This window comes from Balaenoptera physalus (assembly GCF_965194825.1).
Source record: "Balaenoptera physalus genome assembly, chromosome: 15".
Taxonomy (NCBI): Eukaryota; Metazoa; Chordata; class Mammalia; order Artiodactyla; family Balaenopteridae; genus Balaenoptera; species Balaenoptera physalus.
Window position 1 is genome coordinate 43895671 of NC_138894.1, and position 19218 is coordinate 43914888.

At 40.5% G+C, this 19218-nt stretch overlaps 1 protein-coding gene across 6 annotated transcripts in view; it reads right to left on the reverse strand.

The window, feature by feature from the left end:
- Positions 1–2241: 2241 nt before the first annotated feature.
- UGP2 (UDP-glucose pyrophosphorylase 2) overlaps positions 2242–19218 on the reverse strand; it is a 52449-nt gene continuing 35472 nt past the window's right edge. For all 6 annotated transcript variants that reach the window (XM_082426635.1, XM_082426634.1, XM_082426639.1 and 3 more), the window contains 5 exons: positions 6905–7090; positions 5454–5587; positions 4437–4734; positions 3103–3300; positions 2242–2553 (listed from right to left, as the gene is read on the reverse strand). In XM_082426635.1, coding sequence (XP_082282761.1) covers positions 2257–2553; positions 3103–3300; positions 4437–4734; positions 5454–5587; positions 6905–7090 — 1113 coding nt within the window. In that variant the 3' untranslated portion in view covers positions 2242–2256. The remainder of the gene's footprint in view (positions 2554–3102; positions 3301–4436; positions 4735–5453; positions 5588–6904; positions 7091–19218) is intronic.

Genomic DNA, 19218 nt, shown 5'->3' on the forward strand with positions numbered 1-19218 from the left:
CCTAGTACTGGGGTTGAACCATTTCTATTCCAACTTAAGGCTAACTCTTCTTATGGCTACTGCCCGAGGATACTGTCCAGCAATTCCTTCTCCCTCTTCAATGTTCCTTCCCTCTTGAGTGTATCAACCCCCATCAATGTATAAGACATGCTATAAAGTCTCCCAACTTAAAAAAAAAAACCTCTAAAACCTTATATCCCTTTCTACCTATAGGTCCATTTTTGTTTTTCTTTAAAGCAAAACTCTTGAATAAGTTTTCTATACTCGTATCTCCAATTTCTCTTCTATTCTCTTAAATCCATTCCAGTCAGGCTCCAAAACCTCTCAACTGTTATATCTAACGGTAAGTTCTCATTCATCTTACTTGAATCGGCAGCAGCACTTGACTACAAATGATTAGTCCCTCTTTTCTTGAAACATTTTCTTCATTTGGCTTTCAGGCCACACACATTCATGGTTTTCTGCCCAGTTCTTCATCTGCAACACCTCAGTCATCTTTGCTGCTTCCTCCACCTCGTCCCCATCCTCTAAGCCTTACAGTTCCGCAAGGCTCAGTTCTTGGACTCCCCACCCCCCTTTCACTCCCTGGGTGATCCTTATCTCATGGCTTTAATTACCAGCTATAAAGTGACAACCCTCAAATTTACCTCTTTTCTAGATGTCTCCTCCACACTCATACATTCAGCTTCTCCATTTGAAGGTCCAAGTACAGTATCTCCAAAATTTAACTCCCCATTCTGCTCCCCCTAAACCTACTCTACCCAAGCCTTCCTGTGTCTCAGTAAATGGCAATTCCATGTTTCCAGTTGCACAGGCCAAAAAACCTTAGAGCCATCCTTACCGTTCTCTCTCTCTCACCCTCCTACCTAGTCCAACAGCAAGTTGTAGGTACAACTTTCAAAATATAATGTCAACATTTTTCACTATTTGCCCTGCAACCACCCCTGGTCCAAGCCAGGATTCCAGCAACAGCCTATTCCCTGGTTTCCCTGATTCTACCCTTGCCCACCAGATTGGTCAACTTGACCCCTCAGCTCACACTCTCCAGTGGCTTCTCATCCCCCAGAAGAAGAAAAAAAAAAAAAAAGCCACGCTCCCAATATTCAATTACAAGGTTCTACACAATCTGGCCTGTTACCTCTCTGACCAACTGTCTCCCACCCCCATCCCTCACTTGCTCACTGTGCTCTAGTGTCCCTAAGACATGTTCTTCCTCAGAGCAAGTAGCCATTGCCCACTCAGCCCCTGTTCTCAAACTGAGGCAGCTAAAGTTCTTATCTCCTGCAGGGTATGGAAGAGGCTAGAAAGAGTGGGAAGGGAAGATGAGGTTAGGTGGAAAATGCAATCTTAACCTCAGGATGTGGGCAGATGGTGGGTCCTTGTAGCACCAGGATTTTCCCAGCCCAACCAGGCAGATGAGGGAGGCACGAAAGACCAGGGAGACTTCTAAAATGCCTGATGCTATCTTGGAAATTCTAGCCCAGCCATAGGACCCAGAATCATAGCCCTGAATATATAAGGGCAGTACACACATCCACACCAGGTGACACTAAACCACAACCAGGACTAGAATAGACTTGGATAGCATAGCAGGACTCTACACGCCAGCCACAAAAGCTCACCCTGTCACTTCATTAACCTCACAGCATTTTATGTGATTAAGTTTTTTGGATTCCACTTACCATGTTAGGGTCGGTTTTACTATACTTGCTATTCCTCCTGCCTAGAATGCTTTTTGCCCCAGATACCTGCATGGTGTACTTAATTTCTCAGTGAGGCCCTATGGCTACCCAATGTAAAATGACACCACCACTGCCACACCCACACATTCCCTACTCCTGCTTTATTTAGCATTTTCCATCACTTGGCATACTATACATTTGACTTGCTTATTATCATCCTTCCCCACTAGAATATCCAGGAAGGCAAATATTTTAGTCTGTTTCATTTACTGCTAAATACCTGGCACCCAGAACACTGCCTTACACATGGTAGAGGCTCAATACATTTTGTTAAACTAGAATTAACATTCTCTCACTGATGAAAGCAGTAATGGTCTTAGACAAGACATAAGATAAAATGTCTTAAAATGTAAACATTCTTTTCTACTCTATAGCAGCCGGTTAAAAAATGAGTTACATTTTCACCTTCTATGATTGATTCCCTTTGAAAGACAATAGAGATGGAGGAATATAATAGATCAGCAGCAAAGACTGTAATTAGACTCCAATTCACATATGTATCATATCTTTATAATTACACATTTAAGAAATACAAATTTACATGTATATCATCTTTATAATTACGTACCTTTGTAAAAGAACTGCCTAATTTAACCAAGGGCACTGTAGGAAATTCCCGCTTTTCACTCATTGTCAGAGATCCTGCATTAAGGCTATAGAGGTTTGACATCACAAGCAAGAGATCTGATGTAGTTTTGACAGGCAGAAAACGGCTCCTAGGAACATTAATACCTAGAGAGTTCTCAAAACTTTTAATGGCAGCCCCTACTGCAGTTTCCAACTGAATGACATTCAGGCCTCCATCCAAAGTCTGTAAGAAAGGGAGCAGGAGAGAGAAACAGAGGTTTCAGCAACTTAGTTCCACATGGGCTAGTTAATACTTGGGGAGTGGTTTCAGAGATCCATTGAAGGAAACAGAATTTTGAGAACTGACATTTCTCAAGCACCTACCGTATGCCAGGTGCATATATATATGTGATCTTTTTCAGCTTCGTAACTCTTCTCAGTAACATTTCCATTTTATGAGAAAGAACCGAAGGTTCAGAAAACCCACACAGATGCCTGTGACCAAAAGGCCTATCAGTACCAGAGCAACAGGACTGAGGTGGGCCCTTTACTTTTGGGCCCAGTGCTCTTGCCACTACCACAGCCCAGGGTCAAGTAAGGGCACCATGGCTCGCCTGGCACACTAAAGGGATGGGTGTCGACTCTGAAAGACAGGGCCAGGAATTGAAGAAACTAACTAGGCGAAAAGCAGTGACCCATGGAATAGATGAGCCAGAGGGAGTGGGCAGTGGGTCTGTGTGTAGCGGGCTGTGATCGGAACCAGGGAGCCTGATGGCCTGCAACTTTGGCTTACCTTTGGATTTACAATGATTTCCATGTCAATAGCATTCTGCTCCTGCAGTCTTTTAACTGCTGCAAGAGAGATCCATAGGTTGTTTGTATTAAATATTTTGAATTTTGATACAGATTTGAACTCATCAACATGTGCTTTTGGCACTTGAGCAATTTCCACCAGTCTCAATTTGCCTTCATACTGAGTGAGTGTCCCACCCTAGAAAGGCAGAGAAGAGTGAGTGCCTCCACATCTCTCCCAATTACAGCCATACTACATTGTTTACAGTCTACGAACGATATAGAAAAGACACTCATGACAAAATCCCCCAGAAATAAAAAGCATTGGCAGTGATTCAATCTGTGATACAAAGCAACACATGTATTAAAGTAGAACCAAAGAAAATAATTCAGGTTGTCTGTCATCTTATACTGTATACACGCCCTCTTGTCAATAATAAAAGCCCTGGGAGTACATCAGAGTCTTCCTCACTTTCCAAAGATCTCCTACAAGAACAGACATTCCTCTTATTCTCAAACCACCGTCCATTACCAAACAACCAATCCTACCACCTCACAACCCTGCTCTGACTACCTCTAGGATAAGGGGAGTAAAGTCAAGACAGGCACAAGTGGAGGAGAAGGGACCTCTGAGTGGTCTTAGCCTAGAGGCCATGGCAGTGTGGGAAGAGGGAAGGGACGTCTACTCATGTGTGAGGGGGTCATTTGCAAGAGGCATAGAACCCAGCCCCGGGACCAACCATATTAGTATTCACACACTGCCCACTCTTCTTACTCCCTGAGGGTAAGGAGAAAACCTGTGTACCATTCCATCAAAGGCCAAACGTCATCACCACTAAACATGCAAAGTGAAAAAAACAAATTTTTGCTTTGTATCAAACTGCTTTTTTTTAACAACAACAGATATTACAGTGATAAAAAGTATACAGAGAAAAATACATACTGTAGAAATAGAAATAGTAAATTTTCATTAAAGGAATAATTAAATAAAAAACACTTAAGCACCAAACTAGAAGAATATTAATGGTTTGAACAAAGTTACTGAAAGTGTTTTCACATATGTTTCAGATTATCCTATAAATATATGTGGAATTGTTTTCAGTTAAAATTGCCCATACAGATTATTCCAACAATAAAGATGATTTTACTACTATTAAACCTGGATTTATATACACACAGTTATATCAGATGGAACTTAGGGTACTCTAGAGTACTATCCCACTCTAGCTTACAATGATGTTATCAAGTTTCTAAACACAGAAACTTTCCAATAAAAAGTTTGAACTCTGAAATGTGAAGATGTGAATACCCAAACTGCTTCCTCTCAGTATTTACCTTTACATCTGCACGTGTTTTATTTGTGACTTCCATGACAAATTCACAAGGTTTTCCATTGGGTGGGTTCATTAGATGATTAAGAATATAAAGATCCACTGTGGCACCCAGATTATCTATGTTGGACACAAAAATATACTCTTTGCCTTCTCCTATAAAGGTATCGAGCAAACCAGAGTTGTAGAAACTGGCGTAAATATCTCCATGACCCGGAGGGTACCAGGCTTCTGTATTTTCCCCTGAGAACGATACATTCTTTGCTACAGGTAGTAAAGATTCTTTATTAATCCTCGGGTACCTTAAAAAGAAAAAGTTCTTTTTCAGTATCAACTCTTTAGAGCATTCCAGACCTTCAAGTAAAATAATGCATTTAAAGTTAAATAAAACTTCCCTCCCTTTCAGTCTATCAGTAGTAATTTAATCATAAGTGAATCCATTTAAGAAAATCTCTCATTATCTGTGTTGACCAAAAAAATCAGCTTCCTAGATAGTAATATTAGCTGCAAAAAAAAAAAAGTATTCCATGGTCATGCAGATGGGAGGACACCCCATATTTTTAAGACATTAATATGTTTTATGACTTCTTAAGAGAGGAGAGACATATTAAGTAAATTTTCTCAAACTTATTTGGTGGTGGGATTGTTCTTTTCCCTGAAAACCTATTTGGGAAATGGTGTCCATTCTTACCAATAGATATATTCAGAAAATCAATAGCAGGTTAGTACTTTCCCAGAAAATCAACAGCAGGTTAGTGCTCAGGGATGTCTGCTTCCTACCACTGGTGAGAACCAGAATCTCAGGCAGATTCTCTTTTAAGAAGTCCAAGTTACATAACCACAGAGTGATTGCAACTATCACATATCTATTAACAAATGTTCAGCCTTTAAGGGCATTAAACACTTGCAGACAGTCTTTGGCACTTGTACATCTTGAGGCTGCTCTGTTTAAACAAAACAAAGAAGTCCTTCTTTCCCAGGAATAACATCCCCCCAGAGTTAAATTTTTTACTCCTTGTACCTGCTTTGATTAAAAGTGTAGATTTTCACACGACAGTGATTATACTTCTGTAGTATTTTTTTTGTATCTTCATCCGTGTTAAAAGAGTTCATTAGAACAAGAGGAACGTCTGTATTGTAGGTTTTGTTCAAATGCTAGGGAAGAAAACGACAATCAGACTACCCAGACTTACTTTTCTTTTGCTTCAAAGTGTAAAATTAACTCTCTGGTTAATCACAAGATGTCCAAAACATCATCTATAAGTAGTAAAATATACAGATTTGCAATAAAAATAACTATTTAGCATAAGACATTTTGCTAATCAATTCACCATGTACTTGCTCATTAAGTCACAACCCTATGAGACAGAAACTACTGTCTGCATTTTATGGATGGCTAAACTGAGGCCCAGAGAGGTGGCAGGTCAGTGGCAGAACAAGGACACCGCCCCCCTCAACCCCGCAGTCTGACTCTGCAGCTGTGTGCCCAGCCATAATGCCCTATGGCCTTGCTGGATGGGCAAACACAGACTAAGCATTTACTCTGTGTCCAAAGCACTGTGGAGATGAAAGTACAAATGTTACAAAGACATGTCTCCCTATTCTCAGGATTCATGTTAAGAATTGTAATTTTACCCCAACTGAAATCTGTTCCATCTCTAGGAAGAGCTAAGAGGCAACAGAGTGAGAAGAAAATAGGATATTAGAAGTCAGACTGTCCTATATTCAGAGTTTGATTCTGCACTTACTAACTAGCTAGGGAACCTTGGGCAAGTAAATCAACCTCTCTGTGTCTTGGTTTCCTCATCTGTAAAATGGGGATGATAATAGTGCTTATCTCACAGAGTTGTAGAGAGGAACAAATGAGTCAATTCATGTAAAGAGCTCAGAATAACACTTGGTGTACGGTAAGTGCTGGATAAATGTTAGCCACTGCTACTGCTATTATTATTGTGGTTGATGGCACCGTACGAGACACTAGGGATAAAGAGATGGAAAAGATAGGGCCACTGCCCCTGCAGAGCTTATGGTCTATGATTAATGACTTTATGGACTATGATCAAGAGAGAAGCCAACAACAGTCCTTAGCATCCACGGTGCCCAACCAGATACATGAAATTCTCCCCAGCCTCCCAAAAGGGGTTAATAAAGCCAGATCATCCCAGCTGTGATGAAGGCTACCACTAGACAGAAAGGGGGGAGAGAGGTGGGGAGATCAAAGGAGAATCCGAAGAGATCCAGAGACTTCAGCACCACAAATGCTGTTTAAAGATCAAAAGCTTTTACATCACCCTAAGGCTTTGCTCTTAGAACACCAAACCTTTTTTATACACTAATAAAGAGACTAAAGATAGCAAGCTCCTTGACTAGTTCAAATCCACATCTGTTATTTTATAAGGTAACATTTACAATACCCTAAAAACTAAAACTGATTTTGTTAGCTCATGAGAAAGGCTAACAGCTACTACTCACTTCGATTTGCTGAACGGTCAGATCCAGAAAGGTATTCTCATTCCTCACACCAATCAGACTCTTAGGGCCTTTGCAGCCCATGCTGGTTCCCAAACCACCATTGAGTTTCACCACCACCAGCTTGTTCAGCACAGAAGATATGTTATCAGGTAAGCCCCTGGCCTTTATCTTCTCATAGGGTTGAATCTGAAATTTTAAAAAAATTATAGAATAATTCAAACAGCTTTATAAAAGGTTAAACCAAATCAATACCAAGGTTATTTCATGCTTCCCTAAAGAGGTCTGCTTTCTCTGTGGAAAGTTTCAACTACATTTCCTTTAATGTCCAGGGCCCTTCTGGTTCAAAATCAAGTTCTCATCGGCAACTTCCCTTGCACACAGAAGTAGTTCAGCGGTTCATTTACAGTACAATGGAGTACAAGAGGGGGAAAAGTTACAGTCTACAAATATCTGTCTGGCTGGTGAGAACACCCAAGTCTCTTGGACTACCTTCAAAAACTCAGAATTCTCAATTTGCATCAACATAGCAAATAGGGTGCACAAAACTCATCAAATCTGTGACTATTTCTGGTACACTACGAATCTACTTCAGTTCTGGAGAAGTATATATACGATCACACAGTTCTTAGTAATATATTCATGCTATTCCTGGAGACAGTGCCAAATACTCAAAACAAGCTAACAGTACCTGCTCTATTATGGTTCACAAGGGTGTGATTATTGCAATCTGAAAGTCTTTTTTTTTTTTTTTTTTTTTTTTTAACAAAAGCAAGTTTGCCTGAAAGAAAATGAGCTGTGTAAACAGTAAAACAAGTTCAAAATGAGCACAGAACCTTCATCTTCAATTTATCCCTCACAGGGAAGGAACAATGACACAGTGGAAGCTCAAATTCTTCTGTTTAAAGAAGGGGCACAAGCAAGTCTAAACATCTTATAACAAGAATGAAAGCTTTTAAAAAGATCATAGTATATTTTCTATCCATTTACAGAAGAACATTTGTTGTTATTTTTCTTTAATGAAATAGGTCATCAAATGTACTCTTTGGTTACATGATGGTGGAGGATAGATAATACTTGAGGGGACTGAAAAAATAAAACCCTATCATATACTTTGCTGTTTTCATGTCCTACTACATGTAGGTGTGTGTGATGGTGTGTGTGTATGTGTGTGTGTATGATGAATAAAGTCTATGACTGGAGAAGGAGTTGATGGGCTCACATTTCAGTGATTAGGCCGTGAAGGCAAAAATCCCTTTATACTTGGTCAAAAATACATACATGTCAAATGTGGATTCCTGGCCATACACTTCAAGTATCTATTACTGAGAATTTCTTAGGCACATTATATCTACTCAAAAGAGTTATTAGCAAATGGGACCAAGCCAATTATTTTCCAATTATTATTTTTTTTAAACTTATTTATTTATATTTATTTTTGGCTGTGTTGGGTCTTCGTTTCTGTGCGAGGGCTTTCTCTAGTTGTGGCGAGCGGGGGCCACTCTTCATCGCGGTGCGCGGGCCTCTCACTGTCGCGGCCTCTCTTGCTGCAGAGCACAAGCTCCAGACGCGCAGGCTCAGTAGTTGTGGTGCACGGGCTTAGTTGCTCCGCGGCATGTGGGATCTTCCCAGACCAGGGCTCGAACCCGTGTCCCCTGCATTGGCAGGCAGATTCTCAACCACTGCGCCACCAGGGAAGCCCTCCGATTATCTTTTAAAAGCCAAGAATTTCCATTTCCATTTAGCAGTTACTTTTTTTTTTTAAATTTTATTTATTTATTTATTGGCTGTGTTGGGTCTTCATTGCTGCACGTGGGCTTTCTCTAGTTGCGGCGAGTGGGGGCTACTCTTCGTTGCGGTGCATGGGCTTCTCATCGCGGTGGCTTCTCTTGTTGTGGAGCATGGGCTCTAGGCACACAGGCTTCAGTAGTTGCAGCACGTGGGCTCAGTAGTTGCGGTGCACAGGGCTCAGTAGCTGTGGCTCATGGACTCTAGAGCATAGGCTCAGTAGTTGTGGCGCACGGGCTTAGTTGCTCCGCTGCATGTGGGATCCTCCTGGACCAGGGCTCGAACCCGTGTGCCCTGCATTGGCAGGCGGATTCTTAACCACTGCACCACCAGGCAAGTCCCTAGCAGTTGCTTCTGACTTCCCAGAAAAGAGTCTGATATTTACAGAACCCTCACAAGGGTGTGAAAATCAATTTAACTGAAAACCCCTAGTTCATGTATTCATTTTAGGTAAAACTGTTTTAGTACGGAAATATTTTTACCTATTTAATGTTTCTTTGAATACACTTTTAAAAAAAATAGAACACATAGAAGCAAATTATTTTTTCTACATATGGTGAGACAGGCCTATGTTTTCCAATTTCACCTAAAAATACTTTCATTGTGAAATATCACACATACAAAAGTTTATAAAATACACATATATGGTAGAAAGAATAACCTAAATTTAAAAAGAATACTGCCATAGCATAAAAGCCTGCATGCATCTGTCCCTGATCATATTCCTCTTCCACCCCTAGTGGTAACAACCACCTTGACTTTCACTCCCTGTAGTTTTACCACCTATGTATGCATTCATAATGATAACAATATTTTACTTAATTTTGTCTCTAAACTTTTAAATAAGTTGAATCATACTATAAAGTATCCTCTTGTGACTTGCTTCTTTAATTCAATGTTATGTTTTAAGAATTATTCACATTAATGCATGCAGCTGTAATACATTCACTTTTCACTGCCATGTATTCAGTTTACGTATCCATTGAGAGACAAAATTGTCATTATTCACAGATGATATGATTTTACATGTAGAAAAATCCAAAGACCTCACAAAATAAATTGTTAGGATAATGTGAGCATAGCAACATTGAAGATACATGGTCAGTATTAAAAAAAAAACAACAAAAAACACTGCTTTTAGGGACTTCCCTGGTGGAGCAGTTGTTAAGAATCTGCCTGCCAATGCAGGGGATATGGGTTCGAGCCCTGGTCCAGGAAGATCCCACATGCCACGGAGCAACTAAGCCCGTGCGCCACAACTACTGAGCCTGAGCTCTAGAGCCAGTGAGCCACAACTGCTGAGCCCACGTGCCACAACTACTGAAGCCCGTGTGCCTAGAGCCTGTGCTCCGCAACAAGAGAAGCCGCCGCAATGAGAAGCCCGCGCACTGCAACAAAGAGTAGCCCCCGCTCGCTGCAACTAAAGAAAGCCCGCGCACAGCAACAAAGATAAAATGCAGCCAAAAGTTAAAAAAAAAAAAAAAAAAAGCCACTGCTTTTGGAGCCCTTGTGCACTTTTGGTGGGAATGTAAAATGGTGTACCTGTTAAGGAAAAAAATATGGTGGTTCCTAAGAAATTAAAAATAGAATTATCATATGATCCAGCAATTCCACTTCTGGGTATATCGCCGAAGAATTGAAGGCAGACTCTCAAGAGATGTTTGTATACTCACCTTCTTAGCAGCAGTATTCACGATAGCCAAAAATGGAAGCAACTCAAATGTCCATCAACAGATGAATGGATTACAAAAAATGTGGTATATACACACATGGAATATTTTTCAGCCTTAAAAAGGAAGGAAGTTCTGATACATACTACAACATGGATGAACCTTGAAGACATTATATTAAGTGAAATAAGCCAGTCACAAAAAGACAAATACTTGTATGATTCTACTTACATGAGGCACCTAAAACAGTCAGATTCATAGAGACAGAAAGTAGCAGGGTGGTTACCAGGAAAGGGGAGTTGCTGTTTATTGGGTTGAGAGTTTTAGCTTTGCAAGATCAAAGAGTTACAGAGGTTGGTTGCACAACAATATCAATGTACTTAACAATACTGAATTGTATGCTTTAAAATGTTTAAAGGTGGTAAAAAATTAACTGCTTCTATATGTAAAAAAATTAGAAAATAAAATTGATTTAAAAGGTATCTTTTATAATAAAACCATCAAAAATAGCAAATAGCAAATATCTAGCAGTAAATCTAACAAAAGATACGTAAGATTATTCACGGAACACATTTTTGAGAAAAATTAAAAGACAACTAAATTCAGGGATTTATTTATCATGTTCGTAAATTAGAAGACTTGCTAATATAAAGATGTTAATTCTCCCCAAACTGATCAATGCCATCCTAATAAAAATCTCAAGAGTTTTTTGTGTGGTAACTGACAAGCCAATTTAATATATGTATGAAAACACAAAGGGCCAGGAAGAGCCAAGACACTCTCAAAGAAAACCTTAAGTCGGAGAACCAGCTTTATAACATTCTTTTTTTTAAAACTGTAGTAAATATGCACAGCATAAAATTTGCCATCTTAACCGTTTTTAAGTGTACGGTCGAGTAGTAGTGAGTACATTCACATTATTGTGCAGCCAATCTCCAGAACTCTTTCATCTTGCAAAACGGGAGCTATGCTCATTAGAAAACAACTCCCCACTCCCTCCTTTCCCCAGCCCCTGTCGATCACCCCTCTACTTTCTGTCTCCATGAGTTTGACTACTCTGGGTGCCTCAGACAAGTAGAATCATACAGTATTTGTCTTTTTGTGACTGACTTATTTCACTTAGCACAATGTCCTCAAGGTTTATTTAGCATTCTTTTTTTAAAGTGGCTTATTATGTTTGAGGAGATTCCAAATTAATGCAGGTTCTTCCAGAAACATGTTTTTATTTAATAAAGTTGATGTGTGTGTATGCAACGGATCTGAGAGAAGGCAGGATTGATATGAAGAACTGGAATACAGGTACAGGTTGGCAAATTCTATGGCAAATTGAGCCTATATATATAACTTATTTATTCCATTTGCAGGTATTAAAACTGGAATAGAATACATGTTCTGAAGTCTTAGTTTAGTAAATCAGAAAATGGATTCTCTTTATTTGAATTTAATGAACATAACAATACTCTCAACTTTGAATTAAAAGAATGAAAAGAACATTACAGGTGTAACCACAGTTCGAAAAGTATAAATCTAAGAAAACGATGATCTTTCGGATCCATGTGAAAACAGGACAGAATGGCAGGGCTTGGGGTTTCAGACACTGCTCAACACCTGAGTTGTGATTTTACTAGTATCTCTGAGGGATGGGCAGCCTGTCATTTCAAGGCAAAAACTTTACAAAAATGTAAACAATGTAAAAAGAAATTTAAGTATGTAGTCAAAAGATCAATAGGATGGCATTTTTTTCACTGTCATTCTCCAGACAGTGCTAAATGCAGCTGAGGAACTGAAGTTTTAATTTTATTTAATATTAAATGTAAATCAACACACATGGCTAGTGGCATGTGCAGTTCTAGATGGTCTGTTAAAAAAAAAAAAATCAACTGAGGGATGAGAGTCACGTTTCAATTTGTTTTAATAAAACTCTGCCAAAATCCTTCTTTGTTCAATACAATCTTTTTTTTTTCACGTTAATGACACTGACATCACATCACAAGACATTCAACCAAACACATAAACACAACATTTGAGTATATTAGATATCTTTAGGAAGAATATAATTTCCTTTTTGAGCCAACAAATGTTTACACAAATTTAAATAATAATATCAGGCAGAATAATGTAAACTGGATTATATCTTAATTCTACTCTTTGAAGAACTGTTTGGTATACTAACACTCACAGCATTAAACAAAGTGAGATTTAGGAACCATTTTTAGAAAAAGTACTAATAGGGATTTTTCACCTCCTGTGCAGATGAATTAAAAACCAAATGTCAACCTTGTTGCCTTAAAGTTTCACCAGGAGAAAAAAACCCTCCAAAGTCATGTATGTTCATGATAAAACATCTTTGATCCACATACCATAACGAATATAAAGTATTTAGAGAAAAAATATGTTTTGCTCTCACTAATCAATCTTCAAAACATGCATTTTACTAGAATGCTTTTAAGAAGACAATTCCTGGGCTTCCCTGGTGGTGCAGTGGTTGAGAGTCTGCCTGCCAATGCAGGGGACATGGGTTCGAGCCCTGGTCTGGGAAGATCCCACATGCCGCGGAGCAGCTGGGCCCATGAGCCACAATTACTGAGCCTGCGCGTCTGGAGCCTGTGCTCCGCAACAAGAGAGGCCGCGATAGTGAGAGGCCCCCGCACCGCGATGAGGAGTGGTCCCCGCTTGCCACAACTAGAGAAAGCCCTCGCACAGAAACGAAGACCCAACACAGCCATAAATAAATAAATAAACAAATACTTAAAAAAAAAAAAAAAAAAGAAGACAATTCCTTATGACTGAGTCTATGGAGGCTAAACAAATTTTTTCTTGTATCCCCAAAATTTATTCTATAATGGTGATAAATAAAAGGTCTCAGCCTCATAATGATTTTAACACTAGGCCATTTGGCCTTCAGCCAAAAGGTATATTAAGTATACTTTTAGTTTTAATTCAAATCTTCCCAAGACTGGTATCTTAAGAACTTGAGTTTAAATTTAAAATGTACTTCTGAATTACTTTTCAAATATTTGGAGTGAAATAAAACAAGCTGATCCAAGCATAACACTAAATTCCAAAACCGAGCTAATGAAGACTTTTGGGTACAGGCCCAGGCAACTCACAAGTAGAAAGACTTGTTTACCATTCAGGTTAGGACCCAGAATTCTCTGTGAAGTGCCATATTTAGAACTTTGTACCCCAAGTTAAGTGGGCAGGGAGTCACCCTACAAATGTCAAGGAACCATGGTTCTTTAGGTGGTGCTTTCAGTAACACCTACTTGTCTTGCTAATTCTTAAAAGCAGCTAATTAAATACCAGTACCACTGAGGAACTGACTGTTAACAAGAAAAGGACTATGGAGAGAAAGGGAAGAAGTCACAAGGTGTGAAGTAACAAGGTACAGCCAGGGGAAAGATGTCCAGAGTCATCAAGTTAGTGTTGCTGTTCGAAGCCTCCACTTTTACTTAGGTTTCGACTTATACCCACAACACTCCCATACGCAGGCACAGACACACAGAAAGGCACCGACTGTGTGAGTCCAGGAAGCCAGGACACTTTTGGTTGACAGCTTATTACAGGTTAAATTAGGTGGTAAGCTCAGCTTCCCATCACACAAATCACCCTACACGCCAACACAAGTTCTCTCTGTTGGTGATGCTACAGAGAATGCTACACACCCTCCACCAGGGACCTCACCAAGCAATTCCACAGAGCTCGGTTTATTTCCACAAGCCAAGGGGACCTGTGTTAGAAGGTTGCTTGGCAACAGCTGAAGTTATGCTGGACACACCTAGTCACAGAAACATTATTAGACCTGTGCTCCACTTTCTCCTTCTCAGCTCCCCCAGGAGAATGCACAAAGACATCCACTCAGGCAAAGATGGAAGGTGTTGGGAGACAACAGGGAGTACCATGCACTGCCGGATGTGGCCTTGATGTTACTCTGATTGAATCACTTTAGTCAGTCACTAGTGCTATCTTTGTGCTTTCAATCGTAATCACCCTGTTTCTCTTTCATGTCTCTATTCAGACATGAATAGAATTCAGTATTCTAAGAAGACCTCTGCTGCACATAAATATACAGCAGGGCAACCCCTACAGGTGAGGTGGGGCAAACCGCGTGAGACTCCCTCAAAATGCGCAGCGGAGACGAGGCCACTCGTGTTCTCTTCTCACTGGGAGAAAAGAATGGGTCAAACACCCAACTTCCTCTGGGGAATGAACAAAAGAAAGTAGTTGGCAATCTATGAAAGAACATACTTCAAACAACATTCTTCCCTCTAGGATGTCAATCTAATTTTTCTGTAGAAATCGAAAGATTTTTTAAAAGATTGTTTAAAAACTGTCTAACGTGATCTGTATCTTGCCAAGTCTGCTCACAACTTACTTTCCAGTTATCAGAAAAGCTGAATTCATCACACTGTCATGGAGACATGTTCCCATTAGCAACAGTCTAACCTGGTTCTTGGTAGCATATTCGTGCTATTCCTGGAGACGGTGCCAGACAAGCTAACAGAGCTGCCCTGTTATATGGTTCACAAGGGTGTGATTATTGCAATCCGAAATTTTTTTTTTCAACAGAAGCAAGTTTGCCTGAAAGAAAAGAGCTGTGTAACAGTAAAAACGAGTTTGAAATGACGCTCCATATGTACAGCAAGTGTTCCAAGAACATCAGCTTATTCACCAAACCCTCACTGCACAGCCTTTGTGTACCAAGGCCTGTGCTAGGTACTTTCTCACATTGTCTCTTCACTTCACATTTCTAAATGTAATGACCAAAATCTGGGTCATTTGAAAGCTCCTAGCAATTAATTTAATGACAGAAAAATCATACCTAATCCAGAGATTTGTTTTCTCATTCAGGAAAAGCTGGCAAATCATGTACATTATCACACGTTCCACCAACACACTTGCCAACACCCCCTCGGCCACCAAGATACGCTCAACTGCTATTCATAGAGCAAATAAAGCCATCCTCTATGGGAATGCCCTCGACCTTCTGCCACCAGATCAGATCCTCGGGACCTCCCTGCATCTCCACCTTTGCTGCTTCCCCTTCCTTCTCGTCACAGGAAGACCTGTCCCCCACCCTAAGGCAATCTCTCTGCCAGTGCCCATCTCAAGATCCCCGTTTCATCAATCTCCCAGTCCCAGCATCAACCTCTCCCTCTCTATTCCTTTCCATCAGCATGAACAAATTCAAATATTTGACATCTAAAAAACAAAGAAAACAGCAATGCATACACTCACTCACCCCTTTCCATACTCACATCCCTTTTTTCTCCATCTTCTTAAAGGCAAAGCTTCTTGAAAAAGTTGCTGTACTCACCTCTACTTCCTCACCTCCCTTTCACTCGCTCACCTGCTGCAATCTGGTTTTCTCCATAGTTCAATGAACTGCTCTTACCAAGGTCATCAACATCCTTCTAATTGCTAAATCCTATCCATAACATCAGTACTTCTCTGACTGTGCTCTCAGCTGCATTTGACACAATTGACCACTCCCTAGATCTTGAAATGCTCTATTCTCCTTGACTTCTGAAACACCGCATTCTATTTTCCTCCTCTTTCTTCCTGTTCCGTTTCAAGCCCCTTCTCAGTAGACCTCCTCTTTCCAGCAATCTGTTCCTGTCTCTATGGCACCAAGACACACCCAACTGCCAAGCCAAGAGCTTGCTCACATCTGATCAATGACCAAGTCCTGTCAGCCTCAGGAAACTGTCTCTGTTGTCACAGTCGGCATCCCACTCACCTCTCATCTATGTTACTGCAGTGGTCTCTATGGTCTCCTAACCTCCCTCCAATCCACCCTCTACCTTGCAGGTGGTGATCTTCTAGAAAATAAAATTTGAAGATGTTTCTCTCCTGATTATGTCATTCACAAAGCAAAGCAATGACATGGCATGGCAGAGATTATTAGCTGCCTACCCCAATATCATTTTTTCCCTTCCATTTCAGAACCCTGTTTGTCAGCTGGGCACACCACCATCCCCAAAAAAAGACCACATTTCCAGCTTCCCTTGCAGGTATCTGTGCCAAAGTGCTGGTCACTGTGATTAACTGGAAGTGAGTTGAAAGATTTCCAGAAAGTCTCTGTGAAAGGGCAGGGGTTGTGCCCTTCTTCCCCCTTCCTGCTGTTTGGAACGAAGACACGATGACTAGAGTTCATTCAGGTGGCCACCGGGGACCATAAGGAGATATGCTGAGAATAGTAGAGTGGCAAAACAGAGAAGCGCAGGTTCCTGATAACCACCAGGTTGCCATACTAGCTCTGGATTGTGTCTCTCTACACTTACTCTATTATTTTGAGTTTCACTATTAAATGGAGCTGAATTGAATCCCAAACAGAAGACATGGTATACAAGGTCCGTAATGACTTGGCCCTTTTTTCCTTCTGCTCTCTGTTCTCCTACTCTCCCTACACACTGTTCTCCAGGGACATGCAGCGTTGGGCTCTCTAATGTGCCACATCTCTTGCTTGTAAGTCTCTGCACTTTCCCCCTCATGCAAACTCACTTCACCAAATGCCTTTTCTTCATCCTCCACATCTCAGTTCAGAGCAATGATTCTCAGGCTTTATGAGCTATCAGTCACTTGTGAAAATCAGACGTTAATGGACTCTCTTTCAGGAAAGTGCAATGCCATCCCCCCAAAAAACAAAACTTCACTACTGTGGAAATTTCATTCACAGAATATAAAAATAATCTTTATAAGAGACGCTGTTTATTTCCCAGTGAAAGTTAATATGCAAATAAAGCAAAAAATAAACTAACTCTCCAAACTGAATTTCAATAAGGCTTCTGTTTGGCTTGAATTAGAAGTTGACACTGTAGATGGAGTCTGAGATGCCTGCCATCTTTAACTGTCATTCAATTTTGACTTTCCTATTTGATGATCCTGAGTACTAAAAACCTCAACTCCCTCCAAGGCAAGCTCTCACAGCTTGCTCTGTCAGTTGAATGCAGGCTTGTGCTAGGAACACCAGAATTCTCCAAAACTTCGAGAACTCAATGGCTCATACATTTTCTGTATCTTTAAAAGTCAGTAAGGTCATCTTCAGCGAAGTCTGCCTTACTTATGCAGGATTGCACCATCTTTGATGCAACGCTCACAGATGCAGAAGAGGATGAATTACAGTGTATGAGGTGCTTACTCTCCTCTGCAGTAGCAGGACCAGAAGTGCTGGCTGGCATCACAGATACTACTGTGCACACAGCACCAAGACTTTTCTTCCAGCACAAGTTTTGTTTGGCTTGGAAACTTTATCATTTTAAAAATATTTCCAGAAGAGGTTCATAAATAATAGTTCCTCTTTGAGGGCACCAGCAGGCATATAATGGATGAAAACCAGTACTTTGGCTGTCCTGAGAAATGTCTGAAATTGCAAGGACATGCTAAAGGGAAATGATGTAGCTGCTGTTTCCTCCATGACCTGATTCAAATCATTTTAATAAACTACATCAATTCCAGCATGAATTTTATCATTTGATAAAAAGATTGCTCCAGAACTGAAGGAGGCAGGATAGTAAAGTAGCTGAGAGCACAGGCTTTAAGCCAGGCTGCCTGGGTTTGGATCCTAGATTCCACTGCTTATTATGGCAAATTATTTTTCTGTTCAAAGTCTTTTTCATCTACTTCATTGATCTGTTATGAGGATAAATGAGACAATATGTGTGAAGTGCTAAGCAAAATGTGTGGCCCACAGTAAGAAGACAGGTGCTGGCTGTGCTATCACTACATCACTGATCCAGACACACTCTCCACCCCACCCCACACTTTAACATTTCTGAAACCAGGATGCATCATACAACCAACGGGATCTGAAAATTAATTGGTTGCACTTTTTTTCTTTCTTAGTTGTACATAAAAGGTACAACTTATAATCGATGGCACAAATTTGATAAAATACGGCAAAAAAATCTGATAAAACTGTATTTCTCTCTCTGCTCCAAGTCACAAACCAGCTCAGTGATCTCCCAGGTATGGGTTCCACCCCGTCTCTCTCCAGTTATGTGTAGCTTGAGGATAGTTTAAGACAGAGGTCAACAAACTATAGCCTGTGGGATAGTCAGACCTGCCACCTGTTTTCACAGAGTGTTACTGGAACACAGCTGCTCTCGTTAATTTACATATCATCTATGGCTGCTTTTATGCTACCATGGCTGAGGTTAGCGATCACGACAGAGACTACACAGCCTACAAAGCCTGAAATATTCATCATCTGACCCTTTACAGGAAAGGTCTGCCAAACCCTGGTTTAAGACGGTCTTCTGTGGTGAGAAAAACCCACGTTTTGATAATATCTCTGCCTTTCCAAACTTTGCTCGTCCTAACCTGGCTCCATGCTGCCTGATGACTTCTCAGCATGGCCAGAGAGCAGGCGCTCCCTCAGGCCGTGTCAGCTTGTGGTTCCGCTGGCAACAATGCTGCCACAGAACAATGCCCCAGGCTTTTGTATCCCCGCATATTCATCCAAGAAAGCAAAACCAAGGATGTGTAGTTGGTAGCAGAACTCAGCAATTTTCAAAACAACAGAAGGAAAACCTAAGATTAAAAAGTCTTTTATCTACTCATATGAGGTACCTAGAGTAGTCAAATTCATAGCGACAGAAAGCAGAATGGTGGCTGCCACGAGCTCCGGGGAGAGGGAAATGGGAGTTGTTGTTTAATGGGTATAGAGTTTTGGTTTTGCAAGATGAAAAAGTTCTGGAGATTGGTTGCACAACAATGGGAATATATTGAACCCTACTGAAGTGTACACTTAAAAATGGTCAAGATGGTAGATTTTATGTTATGTGTATTTTACCACAATTAAAAGAATTTTTTAAAAAGTTAGTCTTTTGTGTGGGTGTATATGTGCAGGTACACATA